The 19902-nt window shown below is 47.5% G+C and overlaps 1 protein-coding gene and 1 long non-coding RNA gene across 2 annotated transcripts; both read right to left on the bottom strand.

The window, feature by feature from the left end:
* Positions 1 to 3302: 3302 nt before the first annotated feature.
* On the bottom strand, positions 3303 to 18800 carry LOC136996525 (uncharacterized). The gene is made up of 3 exons (XR_010887572.1): positions 18701 to 18800; positions 8676 to 8798; positions 3303 to 3405 (listed from the first exon to the last, which is right to left on the bottom strand). It is a non-coding gene; the product is annotated as an uncharacterized lncRNA (long non-coding RNA).
* LOC136996487 (olfactory receptor 12D1-like) lies at positions 5752 to 6657 on the bottom strand (the record flags this gene model as incomplete). The annotated part of the gene is made up of 1 exon (XM_067317409.1): positions 5752 to 6657. A coding segment is annotated over exon 1 (906 nt), but the record flags the coding sequence as incomplete, so codon positions are not given.
* Positions 18801 to 19902: the final 1102 nt, after the last annotated feature.

Here is a 19902-nt window from a genome sequence, read left to right as displayed (position 1 = left end):
TCTCCTTTCTTGGGATCAGGTCAATGTGCAGTCTTATGTGTCACAGAGTGGTAGCATTTCTTCCGCCTTCTTCTCAAAGACATCTGTAAAGTCAGTCATAGTGTTTTGGAGGGAGTAGGGCAGAGACTGAGGCAGAGGGAGAGTTACAGTCCTGGGGCCTGGGTGATTCAGGGCGGCAGGCTGTGGGGCTTGGCAGAGCTCTGGTGGTGCAGGGATCTTGGTTCTGAGGCTGTGTGTGGTGAGAACAGAGCCATGGTGTATAGGTGTCATACTTGGACCAGGTAGCGTGCAATTATGCTCCTTGTTTTTTGTCTTCCAGGGGAGTGTTGTAGGGCTCTCGGCACCAATCAAGTCCATGGCAGCCAGGAAACTGCTCATAGAGTGCAGAGCCAGGGACGTGGGAAACTCTGGACCAACTCACATAGGTGCTGTGGTAGGAGACACAGTCATAACATAATCCTATATGTCACACTATGAAGGTTCAACAGTAACAACTGAGACAGTAGCATAATAAAAAATATGTTTACTTCCTCACACAACCTCTTGGATTAGTAACATCCATTAAAATAATGCTATTACTAATTTAGAAAGGATAACCCCAAACCATCAGTTACTGTGTTATTAATTGGAAACACTGCTTATCCCAACTTGAAAGCTAGCTTATTCACTCTCCTATTGAGAGGACTCTCAACCTCCAGGAGTTACCTTAACTCAGTGTCCCAGGAAAAGGGGGGGGGGGGGAGGGACACTCATGGTCCAGCTGGAGAGGATGATCAGGTCACGTTCCTGTCCCCTGCTCAAACTCTCTTAGCTTCCAAGTCTCTTTTTATATGGCTGGGGCTCTAGGCAAACACTGCTTTTGCTGACCTTTGTGAGTTCCACAATCACAGGACTGTTTGTTTTTCTGCTTGGAAAGACCCAACTAGCGAGGCAAGACCACAATACCTCCATATCGCTTCTTCCCTCCCTGGGGGTCCATGCAGTTTTGATTCCCTGGACTTATCAGGTGGCACACTTCTTTAGTCCTGTCTATTCTTCTATTCCACAGCCTTGTGCATATCAGTCCTTTAACATATCAGTTGACAAACTTCTTCAGTCTTGTTAACTATTTACTTGCTCGTCACTACAGCAGGAGAAAGCCTCACAGTCACAGCCCCTGGTATACTCATGGGTGATTCGAACCACCCTGATGTCTGCTGGAAGGGCAGCACAGCTGGGCACAAGGAATTGTGCAGATTTCTGGAATTCACAAAAGATAATTTCTTGGTGAAGGTGACTGATGAACTGACTAGGAGAGATGCTTTGTTGGACCTGATACACTGGAGGGTATGGCTGCTATTCAGAGGGCCTTGACAGGCTGGAGAAATGGGCTAACAGGAACCTCCTGAAATGAAGGAAAAGCAAATACTATGGCTCGAATCTGGGTGGAATAACCCCATGCAACAGTGCAGGCTGTGTCCAACTATCAAGTAAGCAGGTCTGCACAGAAAGATCTGGGGATTCTGAAAAACAAGAGCTTGAAAATGAGTCTGCAGTGTGTCACTGCAGCAAAAGAAGGCCAACCACACCTTGGGTGTATTAGTAAGAGTGCAGCCAGCAGGCCCAGAGGGAAGTGATCCTTACCCTCTCTTTAGTACTTGTGAGAATACCTCTAGAGCGTTGTGTCCAGTTTTGGACTCCCCAGTACATGAAGGACATTGACATACTGGAGCAAGTCCAGTGGAGGCTCTCAAGATGCTCAGGGGACTTGAGCACATGATGTACAAGGAGATGGTGAGGAAACTGGGCTTGGTCAGCCTTAGGAGGAGAAGGCTAATGCGACACCTTTTTCCCTCTCTACAACTACCTGATCAGCAGATACAGAGAAGACAAAGCCAGGCTCATCTCAGATCTGCACAGTGATAGCACAAGAGGTAAGGGACCCATGTTGGAACATGGGAAATTCCTATTAGACAAATGTTTTTATTTAATTTGTTATTATTGTTATTATTATTTACCATGGGAGTGGTCAAATACTGGAAGATGTTCCCCAGAAAGGTCATGGAACCTCCATCCTCGGAGGTGTTCAAGACTTAACCAGACAAATCCCTAACAATTTCATCTTCTTAGACCTGCTTTGAGGAGGGGTTTAGACTAGATGACCTCTGGGGGTCTCTTCCAATTATTCTATGATTCTAAGATTACAAATGCAATATCAAATAGAATACAAATCAATAACATCTTCTTCTACTGTTTTGTGTGTAGAACACCGAAGTGTTAACACTGCTGTAATGTAAGTTACGTGGTAGCTAAATGCTCAAAAAGAAGACGGTATTTATTTTCTGCAGTCTTAGATGGGAGATTCATCCACCCAAAATCAGATTTCTAGCGTATAGATACCTATACCAAAACTTGCATTGCCTTTGTGCAGGTAATGGATAGAATTGGTCATATCTCAGGTGTGATTCATCTCCTGAGGTAGGGGTGGGCTTTACAACCAGGTTCACCTATCTGCATTTCTGTGTCTACAGGATATGCGTGCACATGTGAGCTATCCCTCCAAAGCTCCTGTTACAGTACATGGAAATCTATGGCTCAAATTATTTGTCCACACACAGGAATCTTGTACCATCAGGGAGGCCCCCAGGTTTTCTGTCTGACCTCCACTTTCTGCTCCACAAGCCAAGGGTCTGCCTTCTGTTGTACTTACCAGCCCCTGGAGATAGTGTATGGCATCTCAGGTGTCATAAGAAAAGTGGGTCTAGGCAGGCGGCAAGTCCTCTTTCATTTGTAAAATGAACCTGAAACAACAACACCAGCTGTGGAGGTCCATATTGGAGATGTCTGAAGGTAAGGGAGATGGATCCTTTAGGAGTCAGTCTCCTGACTCCTGCTGGAGTGAGGGTCTTCTCTTCTGAACCTGAATCATAAAAACCCTTCCTGCAGTAAGTGCAAAAGCAGAAACACCTTGAGGGCAATTCACAGCCTTCCGTCACCTCCATCAAATACCTCTTTTAAAATGAGTCTTAAAAGAGGGCAGAAATTTTTCCTCTTTAGTTTTGATCTTCACGGAATGAAACACACTGCAGTGTGTTTCAAACACAGAATACATGTAGAACTGCTCCCATTAAGGCTTTTTTCCTGGTTTTTAATCTGTTATTCATTTTTCTTGGTGCAATTCGTAACAAAAAATGAATGAGGACATTATAAACAGGTCAGGAAAATCATCCTACTGGCATTTGGAAACCTTTACAAATGTCAATACCACTCTTTCTAGTCTTCCTCATGATTTACATTGTGACCATGTCTGGGAACATCCTCATCATTTTGCTGTTTGTGGCTGATTAGCACTTTCATAACCCATGTACTTCTGCTTGGGAAATCTGCCAATGTTCCACTGTCACGCCCAAGACGCTGGCCAGTTTCCTGAGTGGAGAACAAAAAAATCAATGTTTTTGGCTCAGAATTATATTTTTTAGTCTTCTACTGGGTGCAAAATCTTATTGCCTGTTGGCAAGGTCTTTGTGATTAGGATTAGCAAATAGGCAAAGGATTTTATTATGAAGCTTGCATGAGTGAACAATGCTGCTTCAAGTAGTAACTGTCTTGGCCATGTGGTTCTTTAGATATTGACATAATGGTATCTGATTGACATAATGGTATCTCCAATGCAAAAGTCAACTTTCTGTGCCCCACCCCCTTACAAAATTGTAATTTTGTTGCGGGATGTTATAAAGATGCTGCCTCCAGAGGGCTCTGGGATCCAAGGATTCCTTTCAGGGCACTGGAGCCCAGCCTGGTGCACTGAGGGGAGGCTTCTCCATCACAAGCACAGCTGCTGCTCTCCTCTTTGCAAATTCAACCAGTAGTGAGGCTGAGTGTGTATCCCAGACACACACACACACACACACACAGAGCAGATTAAGGGAAAATACAAGCACTCTGTCCCCCTCCCCCTGCAGCTATTGCCAAGGTACATGGGCACTATGACCTGTGATCCCCACTCCAGCTGCTGACACCGAGACCCTCACTCCACTCACCCTGGCCCTCCACAGTAGCTGATTTTCAAGTACACTGGCCCAACAACCCATGGTCCTGCTCCGGTGACTGATGCTAGGACCCTCTCTTGCCCCAGTTACTGGCACCACAGACACAAGAGCCATTACCACCTGAGGTCTGACTCCGGTTTCTGGGCCCAATCCCCTCACCCTTGTCTCTCCACCTAGATCTTACAGCACTCACAAATGGGATATGAAGCCTCGAGCTGCAAGAAAAAACTTGAGTCCTGGTTAAGGTGGATTGGAAAGGCACCATTAAAACCACTGCAGAAGGTCAATATCTTGAAGGGTTAAACAATCACAAAGTCAATCTGTCTCATGGACCATGGTGTACCTCCACAGGCTTGACTTGAGTATTCAGTCAGCAGCTAAAGGCTGGTTACATCTTCCTGCCTGTACCTGTGAGTCTATGTTCTACCCAAATACTAAAGACAGTGGCTTGGGGATCACTCGGCTGGCTGGTTTGATCCCAGATGTGCAGGCTGGTAGGCTGCCTAGAATTACCCACTCCCAATATAGCATTATCTGAGCTGTAGAGCTAAAGGAAGGTACTGATAAAGATTCTAAGAGACTGTGGGTGGCAGCTGAGTGTAGCAAACATGGGAGACCATCAGTTTTAGATAAAACAGTGATCAAAGTGATTCCAGTCACACATGAAGAGGGCGAGGGGGTCTTAGAATGGGAGATCCCTCTCCAGAAGTTATCTTTCCAAGTCTACAGAATTGGAGGAAGGAGGAATTTGTGAAATGGACCAAGCTACATTGTCCAGGTTGTGGTATTTCAAGCTTTGGAAATGACACTCTCAGTAATGCTGGGCAGTAAAGTTATAGAGGCGTTCCCCACAGGAAGCTTCTAACTGTGTTGCAACTATGAGCCAGTGTAAATGCTACCAGGGAATTCCTGGCTAGAGGAACAGGGGAGACCCTAAAAGAGATCAGCAGGCATTGTTTGGTGGAGAGCAAAGATTGTTCCCGTATTATTGCCCTGCTGTACAGAACATCCATATTAAGAGACACAATGTATTATGTGAGTTATTGGCAAATGAAGTTGCCTAAGCAAAGGTGTCTAGTACCATCTTAGAGGCCCTAGGACATCTGACATCCATACAGGGCTGGTAGATCTGGCATAGCACCTATGAGAGACCTATGCCTTTCTGGAGCAGCAGAGAGACACCAGCTGAGATACCCAGAGTATTTCAAGTGGCATGACATACACGTCTGTATGTGGCCAACTGAATCCCATGGAAAGAAATGAATCCCCCCCCCCGTCTATCGGCTTTAGGATAAGATGAATCATGCCTTCACTTCTCTTGACAGCTCTGACTGGGGGTGGGATTCAGCTGCTGAAAAGAAAAAGAAAAAAAAAGAAAAATCAAGTGACTTTGCAGGTAAATCACTCGAATAAAGGTGTTTTTATTCAAGTACCACTCTCTGGAGCTGCTTCTCTTTTCCAGCTAGATGAATGGGAATGGCTATTCCACCAACATATGTTCATCTTTTAGCACTGCTAATGCCCAAGATAGGAGAGATGAGACCATATCCAGTATGTAGGGTATTTCTGAAGGGACCCAGGCTGTTGGCAGTGAAAAGCAGATTTCTGCACAACACAGTCTTGAGCCAAAAGCTCCTCTCATTGCATTGTCCATTGCCTACTACCCCACACAAGCTGCAAGGCAGAACATTTTCTGTGCTAGTAACTCTCTGGAGAAAAGTCTTCTCTTTAGGGCACGCTTCACCTCCACGTTCCTCAGGGTGTAGATCAAAGGATTGAGGACTGGTGTGACAACATTACACATAAGCGTGGCTATCATTGTCCAGCTGGCTGAACTCCCTGAGGAAGGTGGCACATAGTTAAAAATAACAGGGACATAGAGTAAGGCCACTACTGTGAGATGGGAGATGCAAGTGGAGAAGGCTTTCTTCCTGCCCTCCTTGGACTGGACTTTCAGCCGGAGGAAGGAAAAAATGTATAGGTAAGAAAAGAGTATGAAGACAAAGGGGGCTATCGCAAGACTCCCTGTGATGATGTTGAGAAGGTTCACGTTGAGCTGGCTGCTATTGCAGGCCAGTTTCACCACAGGCTTGATGTCGCAGGAGTAGTGTTGGATGTGGTTGGGGCCACAGAAACGGAGTCGGGAGGTCATGACTGTGTGCATCAGAGCATGAAGGAAGCCAGTAGTCCAAGTGCCTACAGCCAGCTGCAGGCAGGCCCATGGGCTCATGATCAGGGTGTAGCGCAGGGGGTTGCAGATGGCCACAAAGCGGTCATAGGCCATGACAGCCAGGAGGAAAGCTTCGCTGGTGCCCAGGAAGTAGAAGAAGTGGAGCTGGCTTAGGCAGCCAGTGTAAGAAATGCCCTGGTGCCCCGAGAGGAGCCCAGCCAGCATCTTGGGCACGGTAACTGTGGAGAAGAAAATATCTAGGCAGGAGAGGTTGCAGAGGAAAAAGTACATGGGGGTGTGTAGCCGGGGTTCACATGCCACTACAATCATGATTGCCATATTCCCCAGCAGGCTAAACAGGTACAGCAGTAAGAACAGCATGAACAGGAATTTCTGTAGCCCTTGAAGGCTGGTCAGGCCAAGGAGGATGAACTTCCTCACCTCTGTCTGGTTATCCATCCCTGCAGGGAAAGAGAGAATAACTTAGCAGTAACTTCCTATCTTTCTGTTCTGAGCTGCTGCATCCATTTCACAGCCTCCTCGTCCATAAGGTGCATCATCAGCTGATGCTGCCTCATAAATGGAAGAGATCAGATACTGAGTCTGGAAAGGGACATGAAAGAATTCCTTGATTTCCCACCCCAGCTGTTTCAACAAATACTGGAACTGTTGTAACCTATGCGGTCAATACTGATGCTGGAACTGCCACCTGTGTACCAGCTCACTGAGAGGAATGGCATGTTTGAGAATAGCAAGAAAAGAAAATTATGAGGAAGAAAGACAGGCAGGCAGGCAGGAAGGAAGGAAGGGAGGAAGGGAGGAGCGAAGGTTGGTTACCTAATGTTTACATGAAGACTGCTCTGAAATCCTGCAGGTTTTCCTTTTTAAAATCAACGAAGGGTCCTCTAATATGGTTTCTTCATTCCAATTCCTAGCTGAATAAACTGCATCTCTCCCAAAGCTGAAAGAACTATAGTACTATAGTGGATCACAGATAATACACTGCTTTCAAAGAGGATGAGTTCTGAAGAGCTGTTCAGTGGAGTCAGAAAACCTTTATACAGTACTCTCTGCCACTGAAACAATCACATTTATTTCCAGCAAAGGAAAATTTCTGTCTCTCTCATAACTCCTCTTGGGATCAAGCCTCTGAATCTTATGGGACTTCAGTTCTGAAAACATCAAGGCATAGCGTCTCAGGGACACAGAAATCTAATGATGCTGTGGGGAGTTGAACTGATCACTGATAAAATAACAGTTAGTTTTCCTCTTCTTCTAGCCACATCCTGTTAATATTGGTAATGATTATTTGTACAGCAAGCTCTCATAAGCACGAGGAAGGTGTAGAATCCAAAAAAAAAAAAAGAAATATGCAAGATTACAACACCTACTTCTCAGAAAGACTAGCAGTTTTAAAGGGAAAATTTCCAACAAGTTTGTTACATCCTTTTGAAATTCCCAAGTATAATAGGTTGAGTAGGTATCATGGCTTCATTGGACCTGATACAACTACACAGTTCACCTCTGTCTCTGACTTAACATCTTTTGCCCCCTTTACAGTCCTTATTTTATTTATTTATTTATGTATTTTTAACTTCTAAAGATGGAGATAACAAACTGTGATGACTTTTTTTAAGACCTCAAATACCTAAAATAGCACCCGATAATGCAATAGTAGACACATGCATTCAGGGAGCATTTTCAGAATATGTATGCTTCAGAGATGAAGCTGATATAAGATCTCATACCCATGATTCAGTCCATTACCTGAACACTTGTACTGGAACCATTGTTCTCAGGGCTCTTCTGTGCACAGGATAGCTAAGATGCTTAAGGCTATGAAAAGGTTTTAGGATTACTCTGGTGATATCTAAGCATTTCCTGTAGTTTCTCATTCAAAACTTTAGCATACAACCTCTGATAACATACATGAGACCATTTATGTGTGAATATTTTAGTTATATACAGGCGCTTGTTGCTAGTCTGTGGTACGAATGGATATGATACGCATGAAGGCAAACGGGAACTTCTTAGAATGATTCAGAAACTCAAATCAGCTCTAGAAGTAGGAATGCAGTGTTGCTTCAGATGTCCTAGCACCTGAGTGTAATTCAGCTTGATAACCATCAATGCCCTCAGGATGCCAAAGGTGTTTACAGCCCCTGACTCCTGCTGCACATAAGTGCCTGTAAGGGAGCATCTTCACATGGTGAAGTTTTTCCATTCTCACAATGGCACAGTGCAACAAGACCTCAGTGCCTGGAATAGCATCCTGCCAGTCACCTGTGAATGCTTCCATGGACATCAGTGCTGTTACATTGATATGGGCATCCATATCCACTGAGATTGCATTAAGGCTTCCTGGATATCACAATGTGACCGCAAGGCAGGCAAGAGAGGGTCGGATACTGGTGGAAAGAGACACTCAAGGTTCATAAGGGGCTAAACAGGATAGGTTTAATAAAGGCCTTACTTACCCTACAAGCTGCATGGGGAGCCCTGGGAACCATGAGGAGGGGTCACTAATGGGAGGCTGTTGGAGGCATGGGTCGGACGCAGGAGTCAGACATCCAGGCAGAACTCGACTCGACGTTCCTAAGCTGGACAGAGAGGAACCTCATGAAGTTCAACAAAGGCAAGTGCAGAGTCTTGCACTGAGGGAGGAATAACCCCATGCACCAGTTCAGGTTGGGAATTGACCTGCTGGAAAGCAGCTCTGCCGAGAAGGACCTGGGAGTGCTGGTGGACACCAGGTTAAGCATGAGCCAGAAATGTGCCCTTGTGGCCAAGAAGGCCAATGGTATCCTGGGGTGCATCAGGAAGAGTGTTGCCAGCAGGTCGAGGGAGGGGATCCTCCTCCTCTCCTCAGCCCTGCTGAGGCCACACCTGCAGTACTGTCTCCAGTTCTGGGCTCCCCAGCGCAGGAGGGATGTGGCACTACTGGAGCAAGTCCAGTGAAGGGCTACGAAGATGATTAGGGGACTGGAACATCTCTCTTATGAGGAAAGACTGAGAGAGCTGGGCCTGTTTAGCCTGGAGAAGAGAAGGCTGAGAGGAGATCTTATTAATGTGTACAAATATCTTAAGGGAGGGTGTCAAGAGGATGGGACCAGACTCTTGTCAGTGGTGCCCAGTGACAGGATGTGAGGCAACAGGCACAAACCGAAGCACAGACAGTTCCATCTGAACATGAGGAAAAACTTCTTGACCGTGAGGGTGACAGAGCACTGGAACAGGTTGCCCCGAGAGGTTGTGGAGTCTTCTTCTCTGGAGATATTCAAAAGCCACCTCGACGCGATCCTGTGTAACATGCTGCATGGTGACCCTGCTTGAGCAGGGGGATTGGACTAGATGATCTCCAGAGGTCCCTTCCAACCTCAACCATTCTGTGATTCTGTGAAATGAATAAGAGCTCTGCACCTGTATTGGACTGCCTAAGTCTGAGGGATCTCATCAGAGAAGACTCACAAGGCATCAGGCTGGCAGAAAACTATAATCTTTGGCTGGTGTCCAGCAAGATCCCAGAGGGGGTCAAGGAATGCAGAACTATGTTAATGCCAAAATCTGCTGACCCAGTAGAACATCTAGATATTAAGAACTGATGACCCATTACCATCAGGTTGATTAATGTGAGGCTATTTTAAGAATCTTAACAGCAGGGCTGACAAAGGCATCTCTGATTAACAGCTGTCAAAGGGGCTTTATGTCAGCCCCCAGGTGTTTGAACATTTCAAGGTGCTTCAGATACTGATTAAAAATGCCAAAAGGGAATACAAGCCTCTGAGAGTTGTCTTCATGGATCTAGTGAAAGCTCTTGACTTGGTGAGTCATCAGCATATTCCTCAGGCCCTGAAACAGAAAGGTGTTGATGAACATGGAATAGGCATCATCAGCTGGACTCAGCTGGAGGTGAAGGAAAGTCAGTCAGATGGTATTAAGATCCTCACCAGAGTAAAACAGAGATGCCATTGCCTCAGTGCTGTTCAATCTGTTAATAGACCCATTGTCATACTGATTAGAAGAGCTGGGAAGAGGGTTTTGGCACAACAGCAACAAGGTTCCAACTTTGGCCTTCACAGATGATCTAGCTTTATTAAGTGACTCCTGGGATGGGATGCAAGGAAACATCAGAGTGGTAGAGGAACTCGGTAAACTAACAGGGCTGAGGATGCAAGGTGAAAAGTTCCATGGGTTTTACACTAGGACCACAAAAGACTTGCCTACTATCAGTGATGGTGACCCATGGGTAGTGAGCAGTTTGAAGCTGAACATGATAGAACTGGGCAACTCCGAGAAGCATTTGGGCCTCTGGGTGAACCCTTGGGTTGACCTATCTAAATTGGAGTTGCAAGAGAAACTTCACTCCTGGCTGGTAAATATGAAGAGGGGAAGGGAGGGGGGAGGGGGCATGGAAACCACCACAGAAGGTGGAGATTTTAAATGCATGATCCCTCAACTGGTGTCTTCAATGGATCACTTTGATACAAAGGCCATATAGTTCCTTTCCCTTGACTTGGCCATAAGAACAGCAGTGAAGAACTGGTTTCACTTACCTTCCAGCACTTGTGGCTCCTTTTATGCCAGTGCTAGGGATGGTACCTTGGGGGTTGCGCAGCTGGCAAGTCCAATCCCAAATATACAGGCCTTTGAGTAATGTCTGCCTGCAGGGAAGTGAAAGGATTCCCATTTTCTGTAAAGTCTATGGTTGTGCTTCTGTAACCAGGGCAAGCTGAAGATGACTGGAGAGAAGGCTGTATGCCAGATGGGGAAGGACTACCATCTCAGAATGTCCAGGTGTCGTAGTTGTGGTCAGAAGAATGGATTCATGGGCAACGGTCCCCTCCCCACCCCCCCCACCCCTCGGGGACTCATCCTATCTACTGCACTGACCATATTTGGGATCAGCTATGGCTGGGTGAGGCTGTGGGCACTCTGGACAAATTCAGAGGCCACAAGAGTGTGGCAAACCCCCAAGTCCACCAAAGCAGTGGTTTGGATTGTGTGCCCATGAGGGAGGGCAATGATAAGGGGTGGGGTGAGGTGAGGCTCTAGGGCGTACACCTGCAACCATCCTCCCTTGGCATCAGTAGGAGCAGGAGAGAGCAGGAGATTTGCTGGTGCAGTAAGGAGTGCTAAGGGGGAGGAGGTGAGGAAAAGCATGGCTGGGCTCCCCCAAGGGTCCCACTGCACTCTCAGGCATTCCATGAGGTGGCTGTCCACAGAGAGAGGCAGGTCTGAGAGCTGCCTCAGGCTCTGGGGAGGATCCTCCCTGGCCATTCTTCCCACCCTGCTGTCCCAGCCAACTTCCTCACTTGTAGTGTCAGTCAGCAGCTGAGTGAGTCCCCTGCCAGAGCTCCAGCAAGGTTAGCTCAGCCACAGCTGCACACTGACAAGCCACAAAGAGGTCCTCAGGGTCTGCAGAATAAGGTTCTTCTGCTGCATGAAGGGAGTAACCCAGTCTAGGGCCATCCTGGAGAGCCAGGAGATGACAGCTGAGCAGCTGATATGTGTTGGGAAGGGCTCTGAGGAAGCAGGGAGCATTAGGGTCACTGGACTGATGAGCCCCCTTACCCTTGCTTAGTGCTCATGAAAGGGTTCAGTGAGCTGGGGAGCAAAGATGCTCTGGGCACAGGGGAAGTCAACACAACCTGCAAGCCTGTGATGTGCCGAGCCTTAATAGAGCCCCTGAGCAGAGTGGGTGGGTGGAGGCCCCAGATGAGGCTGGTCAGAGCAATGAAGGCTTCCAGTGAAGGCCTCTTAGTGCACTCAGGGCCTTGGTTGTCTCCAGCTAATCCCTGACTAGGGGAAAAGGCCTGGTGGAATCAGCAAGGAAAGAAGAGCGAGCCTGTTGAGCTTGACTCTAGTTTGCCACTGCAAAGAGACATAGGAGGTGCAGAGGAAGCAGGAGGCCCTGTGGAAATGCAGCCCATGCTGTGGCCGGGGCACCAGTGAATGGGGTGGTACAGCTGTCAACCAGTAACATGGATGTCCTAAGGCAAGCTGAGGGAAGCCAGAAGCTTGCTTATTCTTGCTCTTCAGTACAACTGTGGACCGTAAGAATGAGGTCTCGTGATCCTTGTGACTTTAGGAGTTTTAGGCAGGTGGTGTGCTGGGGGGCTGGGTGGCCTGGCCCTGCATTCCTCTAACACCCATTAAAAAAAAAAAAAAAACACAAACAAGGAAAGAAACAACAACAAAACAAAAAACAACACGACACCAAAAAGGAGCAAGCAAAAACCGACCTAAGCAAACAAAGCATGCAAGAAGCCAGGGAGAGGAAGAAGCTCTCCAAGCAATCCAAAAGGGCTGGACGAGGCGCCGTGAGCCCCACCTGTCCCCCGGGCGGGCGCGGGGCAGCGGCGGCGACTTTGGATGCGCGCCGGGCCCTTCCCATGGATCGCCCCAGCTGCAGCGGGCACCGCCCGCCCCCTCCCTCCCTCCTCCCTGAGCCCCAGCAGCCGCTGCTGCCCCCCCCCACCCGTCAGCGGGGGCTGGGGGTGCCCCTGCGCACGCGTGGCTGCCGGCGATGGGGGGGGAGCCGGGTGTTATGGAAAATCAGGCTCACCGGCCTCCATAACAGGGTCCGACCCTAGGTTCCTGCTGAGGCAGAAGTTCGAAGTCAGATTGAAGAAAAATAAAATTTAATGATACACGTGCAGTAATTACAGCTCGAGCTGGGTGCCTCCAAAGAAGGACCCCGAACAAAGAAATCCCTGGGCAATTAGACCCTTACAATCTAAATTCCCCACCCCTTAAGCGATAGTTTGGACCAATAGTAATAGTTAGGTCTGGGGTCTTCCCCTTCTTCACTGGGCCCCTCCATTGTCCCTAGGAAGGCTGCTGCTTATCTTCAAGGTTGGCTACTCCTGCTGTCAGTGTAACTTCTTTATCTCTCCAGCTTGAACTGGCTCTGGGGCCCCCTTTTACTTATCTAGGTAAAAGTTCACAGCAAGTTCACAGCCTGAGGCCTAAGGCTTCAGCAAATTTAGCTACTAATGCTAAGCAAGTCATGCTAAGCAATTAATTCTAGACAGCTTCAGTTCAATATTCTCTAACACCGGGGTCCCCGGGCCAGCGCCCTGCCTCAGCTGGCGCCTAGCAGCCGACTTAGAACTGGTGCAGACCAAGGGAATCTGTTTAATTAAAACAAAGCATCGCGAAGGCCCACAGCGGGTGTTGACGCGATGTGATTTCTGCCCAGTGCTCTGAAGGTCAAAGGGAAGAAATTCCATGAAGCGCGGGTAAATGGCGGGAGTAACTGTGACTGTCTTTAATTGCATTGAAGAACTGCCAGAGGTCTATGAGGCCTTGAAACCTGTCGAATCATCACCAATGATCGGGGTTGTAAAAGCACCAGAGGAAGATGAGATAGACAGGGAACCAAGAACTCCCTCTGGCCCAGCAATTCCACAAATAAATACTGAAAATCCAACCCCTGATACAACGGGAGAAACGACTGATGTGGGAACACCAATCGTGAAGATCCCTATGCAACATCCAGCTTGTCCTTGCTGTGGTATCAGGATGGGAAAAACGGCGGCGCTAGTCAACCATCTGAAGAGAGCCCATGGTAGGCGAAGAATCCTCTTCCAGTGTTCCCGTTGTGGGAGAACAAATATCAAACATCATAGTATTGCCTGCCACGTCCCAAAATGCCAAGGAGCTACTGACACACAGAATCAGGAAGTAACCCCGGAGGAACCTGGAACATGGCAATGTGGGGAATGCAAGCGAATATTCAAAACCAAGAGCGGCATATCTCAGCATAAAAGACATATGCACCCACAAACTAGGAATCTAGAGCGGATCGAAGCATCTCAACCAAAGGAAAAGAGCCTGAGAGGAATGCATAAGAGCTGCTGGACAGAAGAAGAGACGGCTCTACTGCTGGAATTGGAAATGAAGTTTAAGAACGAGCGCTTCGTCAATAAACTGATTGGTGAGCATTTGCCCACGAAAACAGCGAAGCAGATCAGTGATAAAAGACGGCAGCTTGCGGCAAGTGTCAAGACAGCGACACCGCCTAGAAGAGCAGCAATAGAGCGCGATGGGGAACCCCTGGATGAGAAGGTAAAGAATGCAAAGATAAAAACGGAATATAGAAAGATTATATCAGAGAGAATACAAGCAGGTTCCTTATTGAAAAACCATATGGTTGCATACAAGAAGATACTAGAGGATAGCAAGGATGCACAGACAATCATCGAAGCGTCAGCAGGAGAATGGCTATCACAGCTGGCAGGAAAGATCGCCGCAACAAAACTAAAACAAAGAAGAAAGTACCAAGCAAAAGCCGCACCTGCGAAGAATGAACGGAGATGGATGAAGAACAGGGCGGTGAGAAGGGGACTATATCTTAGATACCAACGGCTTTTTGAAATAGACCGAAAGAAGCTCGTTGGTATTATTCTGGACAACATCGAGGCACTGAAGTGCCCCCTTCCAATGAATGAGCTGTATAGCTTGTTTCAAAGGAAATGGGAAGTGGGATCCCCATTTGCTGGCTTGGGTGCTTTCCGAAGTGCTGGAATTGCGGAAAACACTGCATTCAGAGAAATGATCTCTCCAAAAGAGGTCATGAAAAACATCACAGAAATGAATAAGAACTCCGCTCCCGGACCACACGGCCTGTCCCTGAGGGATGTTATTAAAAAGGACCCTCAGGGGAGCCAATTGGCTGAATTATTCAATCTATGGCTGCTAGCTGGAAGGATCCCTGATGGGATCAAAGAATGCAGAACGATCTTAATTCCAAAATCCGCGGATCCAAATAAAATCGATGACATCAACAACTGGCAGCCCATTACCATCGGGTCGGTAATCTTAAGATTATTCTCACGGATCCTAACAGCACGGCTGCGGCGAGCCTGTCCAATTAACAACCGCCAAAGAGGGTTTATCTCAGCCCCAGGCTGTGCGGAAAATCTAAAGCTCCTGCAAGTACTAATTAAGCACGCAAAGAAAGATCGCAAGACGCCGGCTGTCGTCTTCGTGGACCTAGCGAAAGCTTTCGACTCGGTCAACCACCACCATATCCTAAAGGTCCTCAGTCAGAAGGGTGTTGATGAACATATAATGAACATCATCGCTGATTCATATAACAACTGTGCAACCAGGCTTGAAATAGGAGAAACCTGCTCTGAAAAGATTAAGATCCTCACCAGGGTAAAGCAAGGCGATCCGATGTCCCCATTACTATTCAATTTAGCAATAGACCCACTATTATGTAAACTGGAAGAGACCAAAGAAGGATTTAAATATGGTAACAGCTCAATATCATCATTGGCATTTGCAGATGATCTGGTCCTACTCAGCGACTCATGGGAAGGCATGAAGAAGAATATCCAGGTGGTAGAAGAATTTTGTCATACCACAGGGCTGAAGGTACAAGCTAAGAAATGCCACGGGTTCATGATAAGGCCCACAAAAGATTCTTATACAGTTAACAACTGTGACCCGTGGGAAATTGAAGGAGCACATCTCCATCTAATTGAGCCTGGCAGCTCCGAGAAATATTTGGGCCTGGGAGTCGATCCATGGATTGGACTCTCTAAGCCGGAGCTGAAGGAAAAGCTTGCCACATGGGTGAAAAACATCGAGACAGCCCCATTAAAACCAATGCAGAAGGTAGAAATCTTGAAAAGATATGCAATCCCACGGGTGATATACGCGGCAGATCATGCTGGAGTGAATGCCTCATACCTCCAAGCCCTAGACCTAACAATTAGATCAGCAGTGAAGAGCTGGCTTCACTTACCTCCCAGCACATGTGACGCCATCCTTTATACCAACACAAGCGATGGCAGGTTAGGAATTGCACGGCTGGCGAGTCAAATCCCAAGCATACAAGCTCGCCGATTGCAAAGGTTGCCCAATCCTCCGATTACCTCACAAGATCTATCGTTCTTGAAGAGGGGATCCAGAAAGAATATGACAGAGTCTGGATTGCCGCGGGAGGAAAGGCCGATAAAATCCCATCAATCGGAGAAGAACCCCCGATGACAATTCCGGTGACACTGGGAGGCGGCGAGGCTTCATCTGAATGGGAAATGTCATCACCCAAAACCATATATCCGATTCCTAGTAAGTGGAGAAAAAGAGAGTTAGAAAACTGGGCCAATCTTAGATCACAAGGCCGCGGTATAAAGAACTTTGAAAATGATAACATTAGTAATGATTGGCTTGTTCACTATCGCAATATTCTCCACAGAAAACTTTTAACAGCGATACAGCTACGGGCCAATGTCTACACCACGAGTGAGTATTTGGCGCGTGGGCTGGGAGAAGGAGTTCCAAAGGGGTGCAGGCATTGTCCTTTAGAATGGGAAACTTGTTCGCACATAATCGGATACTGCCCGGTGGTTCAAGAAGCCCGGATCCGCAGACATAACATCATATGCGGAATGCTGGCTGAGGAGGCCAAGAGACTGGGGTGGTTAGTTTATAACGAACCAAACTTCAGAGATAAGAACAATGAACTCTTCAAGCCAGATTTGATCTTTGTTAAGGAATATCGGGCCAAAGTAGTGGATGTAACTATTCGCTATGAAAGTGGACTATCATCTCTAGACGACGCCACGGCAGAGAAAGTCCGAAAATATTGACATCTAAAAGAACAAGTGCAAGAGATGACCAACACCGAAGATGTGGAGTTTGTAGGATTTCCAATCGGCGCTAGAGGGAAGTGGTACAAAGGCAATGAGAGCTTCCTTGCCGACCTGGGACTCTCGACCAGCCGCTTAAAAAGGACAGCGAGACTCCTTTCACAAAAGGCACTCCTGTCCTCTGTGGACATACTTCACATCTTTGCCAGCAAAGGCAAGGATGTGTAACTATAATATGACTTTACACACTATGACTTTGTATATACAAAGTCCTTCTTCGGAAGGCAACAGTAAAATTCTTCACACAGACGACTTGGAGCTTGCTCTGTCTTCTGTACCGCTGAATTTTGCTCTTGCCCGGCTCCCATGTGGTCGAGCCTGGATAGCTGGGACTTGAGATCTGGTCCCCAACTGACGCTCACCGAAATTTGACTCGGGCGGACGGGCTGCCTACCAATCCCAACCCGGAAAAGGTGCCATGAAATATTTCATGGTTCAATAATAGCCAAAAAAAAAAAAAAAAGGGGGCCACAGTTACTAACTGGGCTTAGCTGCAGAGGTCACACCTCCTCGTGGTCCCGCTGGATGCCCATTCGTGGGTAACTGAGTTGACCTCTGCCCCAGTGTGTTATTCGGTGCTATAGTTACTTCCTCCCTATCGACTGGAGTCACCGACCACTCAATAGTAATTTCAGGTTAATCAAAATTTATTCGACCAAGAACTAGTAAAATAGTCGTGAGTCCAAAGCCCTTGGCCTGAGGGCTAACATAAGGCATATCAGGTGAACTTGGGGGCTGGTTCATCTGGTGATATCCCGAACCCCTGCAGTCATGCTGGACAACCTGATAAAATTTTCGGTTGTGAACTATGTCTCAGTGGCCACCCAGACAGGGGAAATCCTCCAGGAAATGGCAAGGGCATGCCCTGCGAGAATAACACCAGAGGAGGTGGTCCACCTAACCCAGAATTTGACCTTTTATAACTCGGACGTGACTGGTTGGGAAGGGACTTGTCCCAACCCGACCTTGAATTGCACTAAAGAACTGCCAGAGGTTTATGAGGCCTTGGAACCTGTTGAATCAACACCAATGATCGGGGCTGAAAAAGCGCCAGAGGAAGATGTGATAGACATGGAACCAAGAACTCCCTCCGGCCCTGCAATTCTACCAATAAATACTATAAATCCCATCCTTGATGCAATGGGGGGAAATGACTGATGTGGGAACACCAGTCGTGAAGATCGCAGATCAACATCCAGCATGTCCTTGCTGTGGTATCAGGATGGGGAAAGTTGCGGCTCTAATCAGTCATCTCAAGAGAGCCCACGGTCGGCAACGAATCCTCTTTCAGTGTTTCCATTGTGGGAGGACAAATATCAAACACCACAGTATTGCCTGCCACTTCCCGAAATGCCAGGGAGCTCCAGATACTCAGAATCAGGAAGAAGCCCCGGAGGAACCTGGAATTTGGCACTGTGGGGAATGTAATCGAAAATTTAAAACCAAGAGCGGCATATCACAGCATAAAAGACTTATGCACCCACTAACTAGAAATCTGGAGCGGATTGAAGCAACTCGACCGAAGGAAAAGAGCCTGCGAGGAATGCACAAGAGCTGCTGGACAGAGGAAGAGACGGCTCTACTGCTAAAATTGGAAGAGAAGTTTAAGACCGAGCGCTTCGTCAACAAAGCGATCAGGGAGCATTTGCCCACAAAAACGGCGAAGCAGATCAGTGACAAAAGACGGCAGCTTGCGGCTAGTGCCAAGACTGCGGCACCGCCAAGAAGAGCAGCAATAGAGCGCGGTGGGGAGCCCCCGGCAGAGAAGGAAAGGAATGCGAGGATAAGAATGGAATATAGAAAGATTATAACAGAAAGGATACGAGCAGGTTCCTTACCAACAAGCCAAATGGTTGCATACAAGAGGATCGTAGAGGATGGAGAGGAGGCCCGGAGAATCATCGAAGTGTCGGCAGAAGAGTGGCTGACACAGCTGGCGGGGCAGATCGCCGCAACAAAATTGAAACAAAGAAGAAAGCACCAAGTAAAACCCGCACCTGTGAAGAAGGAAAGGAGATGGATAAAGAACAGGGCAGTGAGAAGGGGATTATACCTGCGATACCAGCGGCTCTTTGAGATAGATCGCAAGAAGCTCGCTGGTATCATTCTGGATAACATCGAGGCACTGCAGTGCCCCCTTCCAATGAGCGAGCTATATGGCTCGTTTCAGAGGAAATGGGAAGAGGGATCCCCATTTCCTGGCTTGGGTGCTTTCCGGAGTGCTGGAATAGCGGAAAACTCTGCATTCAAAGAAATGATCTCCTCAAAGGAGGTCATGAAGAACATCGCGGAAATGAATAAGAACTCCGCACCCGGACCAGATGGTCTCTTCCTGAGGGACATTATTAAAAAGGACCCTCAGGGGAGCCAATTGGCTGAATTGTTCAACCTATGGCTGCTGGCTGGAAGGATCCCAGATGGGATCAAAGAATGTAGAACAACTTTAATACCAAAATCCGCGGATCCGAGTAAGATCGAGGACATGAATAATTGGCGGCCTATTACCATCGGGTCGTAATCTTAAGACTGTTCTCACGGATCTCAACAGCACTGCTGCGGCGAGCCTGTCCAATTAACAGCCGCCAAAGAGGGTTTATTGCTGCCCCAGGCTGTGCAGAAAATTTAAAGCTCCTGCAAGTGCTCATCAGGCACGCCAAGAAAGATCACAAGACGCTGGTGGTTGTCTTTGCGGACCTGGCGAAAACCTTTGATTCGGTCAATCATCATCACATCCTGGAGGTCCTCCGACAGAAGGGCCTTGATGATCATATAATTGACATCATCGCTGACTGTGCGACGAGGCTTGAGGTAGGGGAAACCTGCTCGGAGAAGGTTAAGATCCTCACCGGGATGAAGCAAGGCGATCCAATGTCCCCACTGTTGCTCAACCTAGCAGTAGATACATTGTTATGTTAAGTTGGAAGAGATCAAGGAAGGGTTTAAATATGGTAGCAGCTTGGTATCATCATTGGCATTCGCAGATGATCTGGTCCTGCTGGGTGACTTGTGGGAGGTCATGCAGAAGAGTTTGCAGGTGGTG

Source organism: Apteryx mantelli, unplaced genomic scaffold (assembly GCF_036417845.1).
Source record: "Apteryx mantelli isolate bAptMan1 unplaced genomic scaffold, bAptMan1.hap1 HAP1_SCAFFOLD_40, whole genome shotgun sequence".
In the NCBI taxonomy this organism is placed as follows: domain Eukaryota; kingdom Metazoa; phylum Chordata; class Aves; order Apterygiformes; family Apterygidae; genus Apteryx; species Apteryx mantelli.
The sequence above is the reverse complement of the archived record's forward strand: the minus strand, read 5'-3'. Positions and strand labels throughout refer to the sequence as shown.